General features: G+C 41.2%; 1 protein-coding gene across 7 annotated transcripts in view; it reads right to left on the bottom strand.

The window, feature by feature from the left end:
• The window catches only part of LOC125447272 (genetic suppressor element 1-like), a 277,157-nt gene that overhangs the window by 129,377 nt on the left and 127,428 nt on the right, over window positions 1–20,352 (bottom strand). Inside the window, exon 2 of one of the 7 annotated variants that reach the window (XM_059652848.1) lies at window positions 18,899–18,962. The exons of the other annotated variants lie outside the window; for them this stretch is intronic. Within the exon in view, the coding sequence (XP_059508831.1) occupies window positions 18,899–18,905 (7 nt within the window). The 5' untranslated portion in view covers window positions 18,906–18,962. The remainder of the gene's footprint in view (window positions 1–18,898; window positions 18,963–20,352) is intronic. 7 annotated transcript variants of the gene reach the window in all.

The following is a 20,352-nucleotide window of genomic DNA, read 5'->3' as shown; positions in this document are numbered from 1 at the left end:
TTAAACTGTCTTTTGAAGCTTGACAACAAATATTGAATCATGGAAATGATACAGCACTGAAGGGGGCCATTCAGCTCATCTTGTCCATGCCAACCCAAAGAAACCCAGATCTCCTCTCTAATCCCAACTGCCTGCACATGGCCCATTGCCCTGCAGTTTACAGAACATAAGGGGCAGTTCCAGCTACTTTTAAAAGAGTTTAGAGTCTCTGCCTCCACCACCAACACAGGCAGCTAATTCCAGACAGCTACCACTCTCTATGAACGGAGGTTTTTCATCATATCCCCTCTACTCCTTCTGCCACTTAGCTTTAATCTATGATCCCTGGTTTTGAACTCGCTACCAAGGGAAACAGATTCCTCCCGTTTTCTGCTTCAGTTTGTGGGTGTGTCTACTAGAGAAGGTGCAAAAGTTGACCTACTCTTAGGAAATAAGGCAGGGCAGGTGACTGCGGTGTCAGTGAGGGAGCACTTTGAGGCCAGTGACCATAATTCTATGAGTGTTAAAATAGTGACGGAAAAGGATAGGCTGGATCTAAAAGTTAAAATCCTAACTTGGAGGAATGCCGATTTTGACAGTATTAGGCAAAAACTTTCAAAAATTTATTGTGGGTGGATGTTCACAGGTAAAATGGACAGCTGGAAAATGGGAAGCTTTCAAAAATGAGATAATGGGAGTCCAGAGCCAGTATGTTCTTTTTCGGGGGAAGGGAAAGCCTGGTAGTTGTAGCGAATGTTGGATGCCTAGAGAAATTGTGACTTTAGTCAAGAAAAAGGAGGAAGCATGTCAGGTAGAGATAAGTGAATCCCTAGAAGAGTGTAAACACAGTAGGAGTACATTTAAGAGGGAAATCAGGAGGGCAAAAAGAGGACATGAGATAGCTTTGGCAGACAGGATGAAGGAGAATCCAGAGGGATTCTACAAATACACTAAGGACAAAAGAGTATCAAGGGAGAGAATACGACCACTGAAAGATCAGAAAGGCTGCCTACGTGCAGATCCACAAGAGATAGGGGCTACACTAAATGAATATTTTGCATCAGTGTTTACTGTGGAGAAGAATATGGAAGATACAGAATGTGGGGAAATAAATAGCAACATCTTGAAAAACATCCATATTACAGAGGAGAAAGTGCTGGAAGGCTTAAAACATATAAAAAGTGGGTAAATGCCTGGGACCTGATCAGGTGTAATCTAGATCTCTGTGGGAAACTAGGGAAGTGATTGCTGGGGCTCTTGCTGAGATATTTGTTTCATCGAAAGCTACAGCAGTGTGCTGGAAGACTGGAGACTGGCTAACATGGCACAATTATACAAGAAAGGTGGTAAGGAAAAACAAGGCAGCTTTAGATCAGTGAGCCCGACATCGATGGTGGGCAAGTTGTTGGAGGGAATCCTGAGGGACAGGATTTACATGTATTTAGAAAGACAAGGGCAGATTATGGACAGTCAGCATAGCTTTATGCATGTGAAATCATATCTCGCTAACTTGATTGAGTTTTTTGTAGAAGTAACAAAGAGGATTGATGAGGGCAGAGCAGTGGACGTGACCTACATGAACTTTGGTAAGGCGTTTGACAAGGTTCCTTTTGATAGACTGGTACCAAGGTTAGATTACACGGAATACTGGGATAACTAGCCATCCGGACACGGAACTGGCTCAAAAGTAGAAGACAGAGGGTGGTGGCGGAGGGTTGCTTTTCAGACTGGAGGCCTGTGACCATTGATGAGCCACAGGATCTGTGCTGGGTCCATTGCTTCTTGTAATTTAGATACATGACTTGGATGTGAACATAGTAGATATGGTTAGAAAATTTGCAGATGACACAAAAATTGGAGGTGTGGTAGACAGTCAAGTAAGTTACCTCAGAGTACAATGGGATCTTGATCAGATAGGCCAATAGGCTGACGGGTGGCAGATGGAGTTTAATTTTGATAAATTGACATGTTGCATTTTGGAAAGGCAAATCAGGGCAGGACTTATACACCTAATGGTAAGGTCCTGGGGAGTGTTGCTGAATAAAGAGGCCTTGGAGTGCAGGTTCACAGTTCCTTGAAAGTGAAGTCGCGGGTATTTTGGATAGTGAAGAAGGCATTTGGTGTGCTTGCCTTTATTGGTCAGTGCATTGAGAATAGGAGTTGGGAGGTCATGTTACGGCGGTACAGGACACTGTATAGCACACTTTTGGAATATTATGTGTAATTCTGGTCTCTTGGCTATAGGAAGGATGTTATGAAACTTGAAAGGGTTCAGAAAATATTTACAAAGATGTTGCCATGCTTGGATGGTTTGAGCCACAGGGAGAGGGTGAACAGGCTGGGGCTATTTTCCCCGGAGTATCAAGGGCTGAGGGGTGACTTTTGGAGGTTTATAAAATCATGAGGGCTGTGGAAGTCCAAAACTAGTGGGCACAGGTTTAAGTATGAGATGGGAAAGATTAAAAGAGACCTAAGGGGCAACATTTTCACACAGAGGGTGGTGAAGGTATGGAATGAGCTGCCAGAGGAAATGATTGAGGCTGGTACAATTACAACATTCAAAAGGCATCTGGATGTATAAATAGGGAAAGGTTTGGAGGGATATGGGCCAAATGCTGGCAAATGGGACTAGATTAACTTAGAATATCTGGTCAGCATGGACGAGTTGGGGTCTGTTCCCATGATGTCCACCTCTACGACCCTATTCTCTCTACTCCCCACAATTTTGTATACCTCACTTTTGTCACCCCTCAGCCTGCTCTGTTCCAAGGAAAACAACGCCAACATCTCCAACCTCTTCTTGTAGGTGCAACTTTCCACCTCCTGCAACATTGCAGTAAATCTTCTCTGCACTGTCTCCAGGGCAATTATATCCTTCCTGTGATGTCGTGACTAGAACTACACACACGACTCCAGCTGTGGCCTCATCAGTGGTATACAAATTCATCATTATATCCCTACTTTTGTCAGGATTCTGTTTCATTTCGGAGGCACGTTACGAAGTGTGAGAGGGAACTGAAATCATCCACGATCTTATCAAATGGCATAGCAGATCAAAGGGGCTGAATGGCTTACTCCTGCTCCTTGTTCTTATATTATGATCTTATCGAATGGCAGAGCAGGCTTGTTGGTTAGAAATTGCTTTCTTATGTCACTAATTCATATGTTTGTATTTAGTTTCAGGCAGCTTTCAGCTCTCCTTTTCCAGTCTACTGCATCGATATGATTCCATTTTACATCAAGAAACATTCCTGGAGATAATAGTTCCATATGCTCTGATCCAAGGGGATGCTGTTAAACATCCTTACCTTACTTCACTTACACTTAACATCAGTGGGAAGCCCTAGCTGCCAACTGAAGCAAACAGACGCAGCAGCTGTAAGCAGGAGGTTGCCACCACCATGACATTGGGTTTCAGAATCTGCAAAGCAGGTGCCAATGCTCAAAGAAGGCATCAGTAGGGATCGTACTACACCACTGGCAAGGGAGGACATCATGTGTGGCACTTGTGGCAGACTCTGCCTTTCTGGAATCGGCTGGTTCAGCCACCGAAGGAAATGCAGCACGTGAACTCATCTGACCTCACCGAAGTTGTGCGGTTGTGGATCATCAGCCCTTGCTGATCGAAGAAGGCCCAGTCAAAATAAATATATCAAGCTCGGGGCCCCAGACAGCATCTTTCACAATCCAGCTGGTGGCAATCTGCTGGGAAGCTGCAGTTGCTGATCGCTCTGCTTCCAGTTTTGGCTGCCCAGCACGGCAGTGGTGGCACAGTGGTAACTTTGGTGGGTTCGAATTCTGCACAGTGGCTGACAGTGAAATTTGAATTTATTTCTTAAAAATTCTGCAACTAAACGTGAGCTTACTGGTGATCATGTAACCACTGTGAATTGTCATAAAAACTATACTCCTCTTCTAATGCCCTTTTGAAAAGGAAATCTGCTTGGCTGGATCCACATGTGAATCCTGACCTACAGCAATCCAAACTGCCTTCTGAGTCTAACTCTTACATTTGTTCGAAGTGAGAAAAGCTTCCTTCCCTAAAGGACCTTAGTTACCCAGATAGGTTTTGCAGCAATTGATGATAGTTTCATGGACACCATCGGTGAGACTTGCTTGGAATTCCTGATCTTATTCATTGAATTAAAATGATACTGTCTGCATTTCGTACGCACATCCCCTGAGCATGAACCTGAGCTTCAGGTTTACTATTCCAGCAACATTCCCTCCACACCATCATCACCCTTGGAATAGCAGGACTGAAATGATGGAAGCCATCTTTATCATTATACTCAGCTTTCTCTTACTGTGCTCTGCATCAACCCACATACTCCTTCGCACTATCTCAAGCCAGCCTGCACCGCTTAAAGGAAACGTGTATTTTGACCGGTGCAGGTGCTGGAAGTCACTCTAAGAGGGAGTTACCCAGGGAAGGTACAAGAATGACACCTCACTGCAGAAAGCACATCCCAAAGTTCCCTGACATTGTAGTGGAATCTCTGGGAGAGGAGACAGACAAATGAAGAGAAGTCCTATACCCACAGTGTGCTATGAGAGCCCCTCTAACATTTTCTATTTTTATTTCAGATTCCCCAACAAGTACAATACTTCACTTTTGTTTGCTAATCCATTCCCTGACAAAAAGCTGCTGGGATTCACACTGTCAGTGCACTTTCAAGTGACCAGCTGCCATTGCCCATGTTGGGATTGGTATCTGGGACATGCCAGTAATGGCACAAATGCCAGAATTTTTCAGGTCATAAAGGAACCTCTTCCCAGTCCCTGGTTGCTCTGGTAGAATCACCAAAGCTTCCAGTGAGCAGATTAGATGACTTACACTAAGATCAGTGAATGATCCAGACTATCAAATGCTCTCTATAGCAGGTTTCTGATGTTTTTACAATTGCAAAATAGCTCCAGTTAACAGATGCAGTGTACAGAATTCAGAGTCACCAGCATCTCTAGACCACTGTATTCTTCAAATGAATTCATGATTTCCCATGTGTAGACAGAACTATATTACCACTGCTGAATATATTCTACCTCTGAACAAGCATGGGAGCCCTCAAGATGCTCTAAATCTCATTCAAAGCTTCAGAAGGCTGCCAGTAATCTGTTCCATCTGTTCCTCTTGCTGTCGGAGGTGTTTTGAATGTTGGGTTAATGATCCAAATGTATAATCAGTGAAGTGAATAGACCAGCACAGGTTTTAATTGACTAACTGCTAAAGCTTAGGTCACCATTGGTTCCAATCCAGTTACTGTGACTGATGAATTTCTGATTACAACACAATGTAGTTCTTCATTATTGATGCTGTCCTGAGGTGATTGTTCTTACAATTAAAATAAAAACTCCAGTGAGCTCACCATGAATTATAATTAGACTGACAGTATTTAAATGCGCTATATCTGGAAATAAATAAAAAGAGTGTACCATTATTAATCTTCAAGAAAGCTAAATTAAGAGTTTACATTCTCTGAAAGAATGCCTGGGTTGGTTGACGTAGATAAATTGTTTTTAAGGTTACTAATCTGACACCAGTTAAGAATTTTGGTTGAATTTTAAAAGCCAAAAGCTGTGAAGTTAACCTGCATTCAATCCACTTAAAAGGTAAACTCTTTGCTTCAGACTTCCTAAGTCATCATTTCTACACACAGCCTGGCCTTTCTGTTTCCATATCTGTCCCAATTATGCCCGAGATACCTCCAGCCACTGGGTCCACTGGGAGTACCTGCTTTGAACCACTAGTTTTGTTGCCCATTCAATTAGATTGAGAAATTTAAACATGTCGGGGCTGGATCTTATGTTTGCCAATTGGCAGGGACGCCCACAAAATCCTGCTGCATGCAAACATCAAGTAAGGTGTTAAGATATCGGGGGGGGGGGGGGTGAATACGACATCATCGTGTCAGTCTCACAGTTTCCCACAAGGACAGGAATCCCTCAAAAAAAAACAAAAAACACCCCCAGAAAAAACAAAAGCTCTGCACTTTGAAATCACTCATTAGCCACCCATCGAGTTTGTCGATGACCCAAGCACCTGAAATTTTTCACTACCCAGTGGACCTGTCAGGAGTTGTCCATGAAAAAGATTTGGAAACAGTTACTGATACCAATTGACAGGATGACACAAAGGCAGAAGGAAACTCTGTCATAAGAACCATGGCTGCATGAGGTACCAGATTCTGCTGGTGAAGGTGGCAGTGTCTTCTTACAAAAACACCTTTATAAGATTTTTCCTTTTGCCTTCAATAAAAGAAGACATCCGGAGAGCAGGTCTCCTTCAAACTTGTAGCTGCAGCTAATTTTTTGTCTGAGCATTACAGCTTCACCGTATGATGCCTGGCCGAGTCACTAGTGGGTCACAAGGGCCCATCCTTTGCTTCTCTAATTGACCATCCAATGCTCAATTAGGCAAGCCGAGATGTTCTGAAGTGGCACTGGACTTGAAACGTTAGCTCTGCTTTCTTCCCAGAGATGCTGCCAGGCCTGCTGAGTTTTTCCAGCAATCTCTGTTTTGGTTTCAGATCTCCATCCTCTGCCGTTCTTTGTTTTATTCATCAGAAATAGTGGGAGTTGGCAGACCATTCAGTTTTCATTCTGCCTCCCTCGTCCTACCGTAAAACACAAAATGCAGCCCTACAGGGGAACCAGCAAAGATACTAAATATATCTAAACCAAATATAGCTCAAGACAGGCATAAAGCTGAGATTTTGTTACATTATCATGTGTGTTCAACATTACAACAGCAAGCAGCGCCTCGAAACAGGTTAATGCAAAATTTTACTGGATCTGAATTTTTGCTGATATTTATAATGAGCCTAGAACACTACCCTGTTTGACTGCCCCAGTGACATCATTGAAAGGACCTTTGAGTGTAACTGGAGAGCTCTACAGGAAAAGGCAAGGCTCGCTGGTTTCAAATAAGCCCGAGGACCAGTCTGAACCTGATCAAACATGAGAACCCACACAGTAAACTAAAAAAAACAGCCTTCCATTCTTCTTCAAAAGCTAGGGAACATTTGATAGCCTTAGAATAAAAACATTGCATCACCCTCCTCCACCCTTGAAGTTCCCCAAGGAACCAAGAATTGTCCCAGTGCTTGATAATTCGGGTAAGCTATCTTTTAAGCCATAAGTGGTCTGAGACAACTTCACGCTGGCAATCACTACACGTCAGGAAGTTTTGAACAAAAGACAGGTATTTGCCTTCAGGCAAAGCAAGTCAGTCATACAACTCATCATCTATGACAGTCCATTCATTGAGAATTAGCAGAGCATTAGGACCCCAACACATGCTGCGATTTGGAAATGCTGCACGAATTTAAGAGGTGTGGAAAATTTTTTTAACAGCAGAACATTGGTACATTTATCTTATCATATTGTGAAGCAGTTTAATGAAACATGTTTGCTACTGAGGGTAAGAATCTTGCCTATGCCATTTCAGCTCCCCAATATGTGATGGTCATTGGGAGAAACGAGCAATCAGATGTTTCAACCATCTTTACCACAGCATTGTTCACAGGTATCTAAGAGGATAATGAAAATCACTGCCTGAAAACAACTGTCAGTTATTGAAAGCTCGGGGTCAGCTGCAACTTTGGAATTGTTATCTTTCCGAACAGAATGGAAAATCCCCACTCATTCTGAAATGCATCAGGTACTACTGAAATGATTTCACGATGGAAGCAATCACTAATTTTAATCATAGTTAGAACATCTTAGAACACAATGCCTCAGTGGTTAGCACTGTTGCCTCACAGTGCCAGCTTCCCAGGTTTGATGCCATGCTCAGGCAACTGTCTGTGGGGGTTTACACAAATTTTCCCGTGTCTGTGTGGATTTTCTCTGGGTACTCCGGTTTCCTCCGACAATCCAAAGATGTGCAGGTTAGGTGGCTTGGCCGTGCTAAAAAGCCTATAATGTCCCTGGAAGTGCAGGTTAGGTGGATTAGCCATTGAAAATACAGGGATAGAGTGGGTAGGTGGGCTTGGATCAGATGCTCTTCCGAAGGTCTGTTTGGACTTAATGGGCTGAATGACCTGCTGACACACTGTAGCGATTCTATGATTCTTTTTCAACAAGAACTAGACCGTGTGATGGTGTTCGAAGCAGAGAAGTTTCTTATCTATGGATTATGAATTTATTCAATGGAATTTTTCACTGACAAGCCAGGGTGACACAATGAGGGTGTTGGTAGCAACAGAGCATCCTGCAATCAACCATGCTCTCCAGCAGCTCATAATAATTGCCATCGGGAGATGTAAAAGTCTGACCCACTCCTTAATGTTTTTGTTCCTCTTTTCTGCTGTTGAAATGTTAGTGCAAGATAGAATGAACAGCTTGACCGCAGCAATTCTCACATCATTAGCAAATGACAGATCACATTTGGGCAGAATTAGCTCTCATTATAAAGGACCACTCTCGGCACTTCCTGCCATTGGGTCCACTGCAGTGGATGGGAGTCAAATGAAGCCAAGCAGTCAGTGAAAAATTTACTGTTGTGCATTAACCTCTGCCACAGAAATCTGACTGTGGCTCTGCAGCATATTTAACTAAACCACCGAGGTATTGCATTTCCTACTGAAGGGAATGCTCATAGGATGTTCAGTACTGACTTGCAGCATCTTATAGTCTCACGCTTTTTAACTCTTAGCGGTCAACCCTTTAATATGTTTTTGCCTGTGCTCTTGCTTGATTTAATTTGATTTCATTTGATTTATTGTCACACGTATTTTGTTATAAAATGGAGAGCAAAGTGTTGTATGATGTCAAAAACAAAGTTGCTGAAAATGACACTGGACCCGAAACGCTAACTCTGTTTTTTCCCTACACACATGTTGCCAGACCTGCTGAGCTTTTCCAACAACTTCTGTTTTTGTTCCTGATTTACAGCATCCGCAATTCTTTCAGTTTTTATTTTGTTGTATAGTGTTGCCAGTCTCAGGCGCCATCTTAAAACGCAAGAAGATATAACCCAAAGCATAGAATATAAAGGCTGAAAAACAATGAAAAAAAGAAAATAAAGTGTTCAACTTTACAGTCCTTCTTATTTGGTGCTCCGTCACAGGAAATGGGCCTGGTGGCCGGGGCACGACTCTGCTTTGCCCTGCCGCTTAAAATCTCCACTCTCCGGCGCCATCTCACTGCCACCATGAGTCCTCCCTGTCCCTTGCCAATGCAGCCACCACTGATGCCACCAGGTCCTGTGCCAGCCCCAAACTTGACTCCGCAAGACGCACACACTGCCAGGAGCCCAAACTCTCTCCGATGCTACCGCCTTGATTCCACTCTCAGCCCACTTTGTCGCCGATGCCATCGCCACAACCAAGCTCTTCGACAAGAGGTAAGTAAAATGGCAGATGAGAAAGAAAAGGAAAAGAAGGAAAAAGAAACAACAAAAGAGAGGTTAAATAAAAGGAAAAGAAATGAAAAGGAAAGCTGACGGAAGAGATGAGCCCAGGCTCAGCAGCCCTACTAATCGGAAATGGTTACACAGCGTTGTCAAGAATGAACTAAATCCAAATCACGGCCAAGATATTCAACAGAACTTTTTTGATAATAAGCTAAAGTCAGACAAAAGCAAAACACTGCAGGTGCTGTACATCTGAAATAAAACCAATAAACACTGGAAACACTCATCCAGTCAGACACCAGCCATGAAGAGAAACAGAGGTAATGTTTCTGGTTGAGATATCTTTTGGATTTCTCTGCAAAAGCTGCCTGAGGTACTGAGTATTTCCAGCGTTTTTATTTTTGTTGAAGCCAGTGGTATATCACAAAGAAATCTTCTAGGACATCCAGAAAACAAAAACTTGAACGAAAATAAGGAAATTATGAAACAGATATAATAATCCTGATAGAATATGAATGCTCCTCCTCTACAATATACTCTCAACTGACACTGATGGGTCAGTGACCGAATTTCTTCACTTAAAGGGAGACATCAAGTGAGAAATATTTTTTGAAAAGCCTAGTGCCTGGTACAGGCAGATGCCCAACCAAATACTACAACAGACATCTTTGAGACATTCTTTGGCCATAGGATGTTAATCCTCAAATCTGACCTTCATTACACCTAACTTTACACCCATCATGTTTTGGAGAAAAGACATTAGCCATGTGCCATAATCAATTTTTACTTGAAATCTTGCAACAGCCCCAGACTGCACGTCAGTGGGTCAGGAAGGTAGAATTGAAGCAACTTCAGTAATAATTCTAAAGTGACAGATCTCTGCATGAGTAAGATATTAGATCATAGGGATTTAGCTGTTTCGAATGACCTTACACCTGCACCATATATGTACTTCCTTATGAATGTCAGTAAAGGCGACACTTGAACATTTTTTTAAGAGACATAAAGTCATAGAAATTACAGCACAGAGAGAGGCCATTCAGCCCATTGCATCTGCACCAGTACTACTACTTCAGCTGAGCTTCCTACCTAGTTTCTTTTCCCTGCTCTTTCTCAAATGCTTTAATATTTTTCTTTGCAAACACTCTCAATTACCTCTTAAATAACATTATTTTCTCCCGTAAAATAGCTCCTCGTGACAATCCATTTATCTCATAGTAACACATTATATGAAAAAAAAGTCTTCTAATTCCCTGGCCCCTTGTTCTTTCTGCAATTCTCCCGAGTGTAGGCCAGTGCTGTACAAACGTTATCCCACTGTGACCCAATCTGAGATTTGCCACAACCCCTCAGTGACATCAGAGAGGTAGTGGGATGGTCAAAATTGTTACAACTTTGTCAAAGGTCTACCAGGGACCATTCTGTCTCAGAGCTCATGACCCTAAAATTTCAGTTCACAACCTCACTTGGGGTCATGATCCCAATTTGGGAAGTCGTGGCCTCAGCTTTCTGATCAAAAAACAGTAAAGAGAATCGGTCATTTTTGCTTGCTCAAAACCCTTCACAGTTTTGCAAAGATAATTCGGCTTCCCCTTAGCCATGTCTGTTTCATTGGAAAAAACATTTAAAACTTCCTTCAAAATGATTCTTTCCTTATCCTACTTTTTTTTTCTGAATAGTTCTGTTGTTTTACTATCTCTCTTATAAATTATGGATTACATGATGACAACTAACCAAATAATCAGACGTATAAAATACAGAAATTTCCTCTCTGAAATCATCCTGACCTATTCTCTCACCATTAAAGCTGTGTTTATGCATTGTTAGTTCCCACTCTGGTCTTTACACTCTGTTAAGAATCTGGCCATTTGGGTTGACTTCCTTTCACTTCTGTTTCCTAAAATGGTCTTTAATCCAATATCAGTGCAGGGTCACGGTTTCAACCTGTTATTTCAATATCTCTTCCAATTCTGTTCCTCCTTCCAGTTTGGTGTTTTCTAGAATGTGACAACATTCTGTCTTAACTCCATCAACAAACACTTATTGTTTGTTACCCTTCCACCAGTTTCTTATTTATACCCACTGTTTAGCTGAAATCCCCACAGCTTTGAGATTAACAGCCTTTTGGAAAGAACTTTGAGAAAGACCTTTGAAAGTCAAGCTGAACCATGCTCTGGGATGTGCCAGTCTGCTTTAGTGCCACTTCTTCAAAGAACTTGGCCAAGCATAATTCTCCCCAATGAAATCCATGATTGTTGGTGCTAGTCTGTTATTGTACAAATGATCCTTATCTTTAGTTCAACTGCATTAGATATGTGGAATGAAAATACAACTAATACACAATAACTAATGTCTGTATGTTCACTCTTTCTGACCACAGGCACCACAATAATATGTTTTCAATTGTCTTGCATCTCCAACTCCTCATAATAATGTCAATTTTCATAAATGCTTTCCCCAAACTCTTTCAGCACCCTGAAATAATCACCAGCCATCAATCTTGCATTGATCCAGAACAGCCTGTCTCTGACTTCCATCTTATGTATAAGTCATTGACTTTATAATGAATGGTGGAACAGGCTTGAAGAGCCGAATAGCCCACTCCTGCTCCTGTTTTCTATGTTTGTTTAGAATATCATTGTTTATACAAAGCCCTGTTGCCAAGATCTTCACTTGTGAATTCCTCAGGACACTACTCATTGTTTACAGTACCCTCAGTTTTACACTGTATGTTACAATTTTTGTCTTTTATTGTTGACGGTTGTGAGGCTCGTGTTGTTTGAGGCGGCATGGTGGCTCAGTGATTAGTATTGCTGTCTCACAGTGCCAGGGACCTGAGTTCCATTCTAGTCTCAGGCTACTGCCTGTGTCCACATTCATCCCATGTCTGTGCAGGTTTCCGCTGGGTTCTCCAGTTTCCTCCCACAGTCCAAAGATGTGCAGAGTAGGTGAACTGGCCATGTGAAATCGCTCACACTGCCTAGGGATGTGCAGACTGGGTGGATCAACTATTGGAAAAGCAAGGTTACATAGAAGGGTAGGATGCTTTTTTTGGGTTGGTGCAAACTCAATGGGTTGAATGGCCTGTTTCCATGCTGTAGGAATTCTATGATTCCATGATATAGATATATACTTCCTGCAATACATGGCCTGGCTGTATTTTTTTTTGTTTACAGGTCTTGCTTTGCCCTTCTGTGTGACTTCTTTAAAGAGGTTTCTTGCATTTATTTCAAGGGGACCCTTTTCTCCTGATAAACTGAAACAGAAAATGCAGGAAATACCCAGCTGGTCTGGCAGTATCTGTGAAAGAGTGGAAGACTGAACAGAGTGAATGACAAAGGAGTCAGTTTTACAGGGTCAAAGGGAATGTGATACGGTCAAGAAAAGACGCAGGGGCTGTGCATTACATTTCTGTCGGGTGTGTTTCAGCAGAGAAACATACAATACAGATCAGCTTTATCACACAGCACCTTCCCACTTACCCCTGAGCTCATCCCTATTATACAGGGGGCCAATGGGCACTGAAATCAGCAGTCTGCCCTTCATCTGTAAATGGAAAAACGAATTGAGCTCAAAAGCTCAATTAACCCCAATAATGTATGATAAATGCTACAAAAGAGTTGGCGTTGGCAAGCAGGCAGGAATGGGCTTTCCTATTTTTAAAAGTTTTTAAAACAGCAGGCAGGAAGAGGGAGCCATCAATGGGGGCTGCTCTTTTCTCACTGGGGTACTTCCCAGGAATATAGTCTCCTGCATACTTCCTACCCACTTGACTCCACTAGGTGCCAATCAAATTTTCCCCAATAACCCGCCGATCATCCCTTGACTTACTTCACTATGGATGCATTCAACTTCTTTTTTGAACAGATCGTAGATCATAGAATCACAGAATCCCTACAGTGTGGAAATAGGCCCTTCGGCCCAACAAGTCCACACCAACCCTTGGAGCATTCCACCCAGACCCATCCACTTATAACCCACCTAAGCTACACATCCATGAACACTATGGGCAATTTAACATGGCCAATCTACCTAACCTGCACATCTCTGGACTGTGGGAGGAGAGCAGCGCTCCTGGAGGAAACCCACGCAGACACGGGGAGCATGTGCAAACTCTGCACAGACAATCGCCCGAGAGTAGAAGATGTTTCCCCTTGTCAGACAGTCTTGAACAAGAGGTCATTGAAATAAAGTGAGAGGAGACAGGTTCAAAACTGAGAGGAGGAGAAACTACTTCTCTCAGGCAGTTGTGAATCTGTGGAACTCACTGCACCAGAGTGCAGTGGAGGCAGAATCAAGTAACAGATTCAAGAAAGAAATAGATATGTTTCTAATGAAAAGTGGGATTAATGGCAATGGGGGGCAGGCAGGAAAGTTGAGCTGTGATCAGTATAAGATCAGCCATGATCATGTTGAATGATGGAACAGTCTCAAGAGACTGAATTGCCCTAATACTGCAGAGATAATGGGAACTGCAGATGCTGGAGATTCCAAGATAATAAAATGTGAGGCTGGATGAACACAGCAGGCCAAGCAGCATCTCAGGAGCACAAAAGCTGACGTTTCGGGCCTAGACCCTTCATCAGAGGGTCTGATGAAGGGTCTAGGCCCGAAACGTCAGCTTTTGTGCTCCTGAGATGCTGCTTGGCCTGCTGTGTTCATCCAGCCTCACATTTTATTGCCCTAATACTGCTCCTAATTTCTATGTTGAGCCTGCCTGCAATACCATCAGTGTCCACCACAGAGCTGTGGTACTGCTGGGACAACTGGCTCTTTATTACACTGAGGATTGAAAATTCCATTCCGTTTCAACTTAACCCATCCATCACAGTTTTTGGCTATAAGGGCAAGCTTCTTCTGGGCACTGGTGGGGCAAACTGTCTACACCCCATAATCTTCAGCTCGAAAAAAAAGCAAAGTCATACTTTTGTTCGGTCAGAAAGCATGAATCATTTTGGTTGCTTACCATTTCGAAACACCATCTTGTTCTCATGCTAGTATTTCTGTCCTAGACATGCTGCAATGCTCCAGTGAAGCCTAATGCAAGCTGCAGAGACAGAACTTAATTTTCCAATTAGGCATTTTATAGTCGTCTGGACTGAACATTAAGTTCAACAATTTAAGATCATGAACTTTGTTCTCCACGTTGATAAAATTTTTTTCCCTAAGTCTCATTTTCATAGATCTACCTTCAGTATTAAGCTAAGATGCTTTAGTACAGTTATAACACTGACATCTACCCAACAATGCTGTAAATTACCCAGATATGTCCTGTACATAAAAATTAGGACAAATCCAACTTGGTCACTTACTGCCCCATCTACTCTCAATAATCAGGAAAGTGATGGAAGCTGTTACTAACAGTGCTATCAAACAACACATGTTCAGCAATACCCCACTCAGAAACTGAATGTGAGTTATGCCAGGGCCAGACAGCTCCTGACTTCATGATAATTTCGGTCCGTACAAGGCTAGCAAACAAAAAGAGAAAACTGTAGAGAGTACTACATTGTAAGTAATAGGTACAGCTTACTAAATTCGAAGAAGTGCAGGCAGACCGCTGTTTCACTAAGAAGGATTCTTTAGAGCCTTGGATGGTACGGAGGAAGTAAACTGGCAAGCGTTACATCTGTGTATTCATGAAAATGTGCCATTAGAGGAGGAGAAATTGTTGGGAACGATTGAGGAATGAAGTAGGGTGTCATAGAGGGAATGATCCCTTTGGAATGCTGAAAATGAAGGCAAAGGGAAGATGCATTTGTAGTGGTATCATACCAGGGATTGCTGAAAAGGTGGTAAGTGATTCATTCAGTCCACGGGTTTGTCGAGTGCAAGATGGGGATGAAGAGAACACCATTCTAGATCTAAGAGGGAGGGGAAGGGAGGACAGCAGCAGTGTGGTAAAGAACTTTGCTAACCATGTTGGAGGAAACCCTCAGTTGAGTGGAAAAAAGACTTCTCAGAAACACTGGTGTGAAAGGTTATGTCATCAGAATAAATGCAGCAGAGACAGAGGAGCTGGGAGAATGGATTGGAGTCCCTCTAGGGCGTCATGTGTAAAGAAATGATGTGGCTCCATTTAATTTCACATAATGCATTTCAACTATTCCATTCCCTCCATTGACTTCTGTTTCAATCACTAATATAGGCTACCAACTAATATTTATAAATGCATTAACTTTTGCAACTACCACAACTTCTAATTATTAAACATTTTTCAGGTAATTTACAAACATCACATCAAGCTGATTTTCTTCTTTCAGAGTTACATGAAGCAGTCACAAACATTATTTCCTAACTCTGTACTACTTTGGGTTTCTTATTTAGTTGTTGGTTGATCACAGTCTCCTATTTAAAGTAACTCTCCTTTTCCCATACCTGGCCTTGCTCCAAATACCTCCTGGTTTCTTGCCCATTTTATCTGAAGATTACTCCCGTCGTCAATTCCAAACATATGTCATATTGGATATAGACACAGAAGAGTTTTAAATTCTGCATAAATTTATCTTGATGCTAAATTAAGCATTTGACAATAAAACAACAGGAAAAGTAGGAAGTTCACTGTGCTGTGTGGATCTGACATTTACATTACAAACAGTATATTTCAATAATTCTAATTTGTGCACAAGGCCATTATGCTTAACAGTCTTTATTAGGAATCTTTTGTGGAAATACAATTCCTTTTATCAATTGAGAGAAAACATATTCTTCCTAGTATAGATTGCTAGAAAATGCTAAATTGATGTGTTTCAGCTCTGTGTGTCCTGTAAATGTTTAATCATTTTTGAGAACAATTTTCCATTTGCACTTAACAAAATTGGGAATCATCAACTGCATATTAACAAAGATTGTGTGTGCTTAAGCGACAGCAATCTACACTTTTCTGAGACCTTTTGATAATATTAAACCTTTCATCTTGTAACAATTAAAAGTCTTGATCACATTCTGTGTATCACTGATTTCTCACAAAAAAATTATGACTGCTGCAAAAGTAATGAGAGAGAAAAAATCTCCACGTAGGAACAACTAATTATTTTGCTCATCCACGATTCCTTTGAATTACTGAAGCAATTAATGAAATACTCAGAGATATTGTTGAATGTTAAGGAACATGAGCGATTGATCTGACTGTGAGAGTGGGAATTAACGTACCACAACAGCTAGAGTTCTAATAGATTCAGTGATCAAATACAGTTCCACATTTCTTTAATTTTTCAGAATATGTTTTATTGAAAAATAAACTATTATTAACTCTACTTATGATATAATGATTCATCAAACATATCACATGACTAGAACTGCAGAGGATTTTCAGTCAAATATCACAGCCACTGCACAGTTGAAAACTGACAAATTTCATGGGTTCTGGAGAGGAATAATAAAAACTTATAACAAATCAAACTATAGATATGGAGAAAAGGTTAAATACTGCTAGTACGTTTCTCCCTTAGTTGTGCGCATTATTATTTTACAGACATGAAAGAACACAAGCAGATAAGAAGTAAGAGCAAAGTAGCTCATTAGACCCTAACAGCATGCTCCAAAGAGATACTGAGGATGTAGAGCTGTGGATGCATGATATTGCTTGTGCATTATTGAAACTCTGTTAAATGCTGCATGTGATCTCTTGAAGAAAAACAGTACACACATTCTGACCTCAGTGATATTGAACACAAAGTGAGAACTTTAAGTCCTTCTACCTCCTGGAAATTAGGAAGAATGGGAGTAAAAATCCAAATACTGGGTTTTTCGGTTGCTTCCCATTCTGATGACCACTGTAATATCATTATTTCCTTAGAGCTTGAGGCACCTACTTGATTCAAATGGAAGCCTCATAAATATAAATTTAGAGTTCATAATAGGCATCTCTGGTCCTCAGAAAGAAGGTTGGGCAGTAGCCACACTGAACTCCTTGACCCCAAGCACTGCTGACCTGTGAAGCTCAGCCTCTGGATGGTCACTTTGGATGGGCAGGCAACCAATGAAGTAGTAATAATGCTTAAGCATTAAAAGGACATTGCCCTGCAGTTCAGTAAACAGTAACCAGCTAAAAATCAATAGGCTTCAAATTATACCACAGACTACTGACATGTAACACCTCATTGTATCTGCCTGAGATTTCTTTTCCAGTTATTCATACAGTCATGGAATCATACAGCATGGAAACAGACCCTTCAGTCCAACTAGTCATTGCTGACTGTGTTCCCAAACTAAGCTAGTCCCAATTGCCTGCCTTGGCCCATATCCCTCCAAACCATTTCTCATTCATGTATTTATCCAAATGGCTTTGAAACATTGTTACTGTACGCGCACCCACTACTTCCTTTCGAAGTTCATTCCACACATGAACCACTGTGTAAAAATGTTGGCCCTCATGCCCTCCATAAGGTCACCCCTTAATCTCCTACACTCCAGTCAAAGAAGTCCTAGCCTTTCCAGTCTATTTTTATGTCAAACCCTCCATTCCCCAGCAACATCCTGGTAATTTTTTTTCTGAACCCTCTGCAGTTTAATAATATCCTTCCTGCACCAGAAGTGCACACAGTTCTCCACAAGGGGCCTTGCCAATTTCCTGTACAACCTCAATATGACATCCCAACTCCTATCCTCAAAGGTCTGAGCAATGAAGACAAGCATGCTAAATGCCTCTTAACCACCCTGTCTACTTGCGATGCAAAATTCAAAGAATTATGCACCTGAACCTTGTCTGTCTGTTTTACGTAACTACCCAGGGCCCTAGCATTAATTGTATCAGTCATGTCCTTATCTGTATTATCAAAATGCAATACCTCACACTTAATCAAATTAGACTCCCTTTATCACTCCTCAGCCCACTGACCAACTTGATCAAGATCTTTTTATAGTTTTAGATCCCTGGATAAGTGTGCCTTATCCTTCAAGTGTTTATTCCCGAGTTATTGCTGATTCTTTTGAAAATCGCAGTGTCTCTTTGTTGATATGGTTGGGTGTCAGCCATTTGAAATGGGCTCCATAAAACAAAAGCAAATGAATTTCACATACTTCAGTTAGTAGTCATACAGTAAAAGATCCCCTAAGAAATGATATCCAGAACATGGTAGAATTTAATAATCTGTTTGAGAGTGAGTGACTCGGGGATGGAAGCAACTGTGTTAAACTTAAATTAGGGTAATTACACAGGGACGATGACAGAGTTGGCTGGACTGTACCAGGTAAGGACTTTAGTAGAAAAGTTGGTTGAGGAACAATGGCAGACACTTAATGAAATATTTCATGAATCGCTGTAAAAATACATCCTGGTAGGGAAACAGAACTCTAAGAGAGGAATAAATCAAGCAAGGTTTATGAAAGAAGAATAGTATCAAATTGAAATTGAATAGTATCAAAAGTTATCATAGTCAGGTACACAAAAAGCATTCTACATATACTAAATTAACAAGGGGCTAATAGGAAATAAACACAATGACCACTACTACAGAAGAAATACTAAGGAACCTCACATGCGATCATTTCTCTGGACCTGATGGGTTCTATCCTAGGATTAGAGGAAATAGCTACAGAAATAGTAGAGGTACTGTTACTGACCTTCCATGAATCCTTAGATTCTGGAAAAATCCCAGAGGATTGGAAAACTGCTAATGTAACATGCCTATTCAAAAAAGAAGGGAGACAAAAATCTATTAACTATAGGGCAGTTAGTTTAACACCTGTCATTGGCAAAATGTTAGAGTCCATTACAAAGAATGTAATAGTAGAAGTATATAATGAAACCTTGTAGAGTCAGCATGGCTTCATAATGGGGAAATCATACCTGACAACTTGATTATAGTTCTTTGATGAGATAACACACAGGATAGATAAAGGGAACCAGATGATATAATATATTTGGATTTCCAAAAGGCATTGCTAAGGTACTACACATTAGGCTACGTTAAAAGGCAAAAACCCATGGTGTTGGAGGTAGTACATAAGCATGGATAGAGGACTGGCCAACTGATGGAACATAAAGAATTGGGAAAGGGGAGCATTTTAAGGATGGCAACTTGTAATTCATGAAATGCCGCATGGATCAGTAATGCGTTCACAATCAGTTACAATACATAATAATGACTTGGATGACAGCATTTAATGTGCAACTGTCAAGTTTAGAAATGACAAAAACATAGGTGGGAGCAAATACTAAGGATGACACAAAGAGCCTGCAGAGGGTTATATACAGATTAAATGAATGGGCAAAAAATTGGCAGATGGAATATAATGTGGAAAAATGTGAGGTAATGCACTTGGCTGGAAGAAGAACTGAATATTATTTAAATGAGCAAAGCCTGCAGAAAGCTCTTGCACAGAGGGATTTGAGGGTCCTTTTGCATGAATCATGAAAAGAGCGTTACAGTTCAGCAAGTAATAGGGAAGGCAAATGGAATGCTGGCCTTTATTTCAAAGGGAATAGAATATAAACAAAGGGAGGTTTTGCTAAAACCATATAGAACACTGATCAGACTACAGCTGTGAATTATTTTGTTTCCCTTATCTAAGAAGGGATATATTTGTATTGAAGGCAATCCAGAGAAGATTCTCAAGGTTGATTCTGGGTATAGCGGGATGTTCTTGGAGTATTTGTTGGAGTTTAGATGAATGCGGGGTGACCTTATTGAAACATACATGATTCTTAAGGAGTTTGACAGAACAGATGTGGATTGGCTGTTTGTCTTTCTGGAGAGTCTAGTACAAAAGACATATTCTCATAGTTACAGGTTGTCAGTTTCAGGCAGAGGTGAGGAGGAATTTATTCTCTCAGTGGAATTCTTAACTGCTATGTTCTATTGATGTTGGGTCATTAAGTACATTTAATCAGTAAGGTAATCAACAGTAATGGGGATAAGGCAGTAGAGTTGACAATTATCATCTCATTCACAATCTCACTGAATAACAGAGCGGCCTCACTGGGCCAAAAGGCCTCCTTCTCCTCTTACACCGTATGGTTAATTTGGGCCTATTGCATAAGGTAAAGACCTAGTTATTTTCCCTGAGAACATAGA

Source organism: Stegostoma tigrinum, chromosome 2, assembly GCF_030684315.1.
Source record: "Stegostoma tigrinum isolate sSteTig4 chromosome 2, sSteTig4.hap1, whole genome shotgun sequence".
Lineage (NCBI taxonomy): Eukaryota > Metazoa > Chordata > Chondrichthyes > Orectolobiformes > Stegostomatidae > Stegostoma > Stegostoma tigrinum.
The sequence above is the reverse complement of the archived record's forward strand: the minus strand, read 5'-3'. Positions and strand labels throughout refer to the sequence as shown.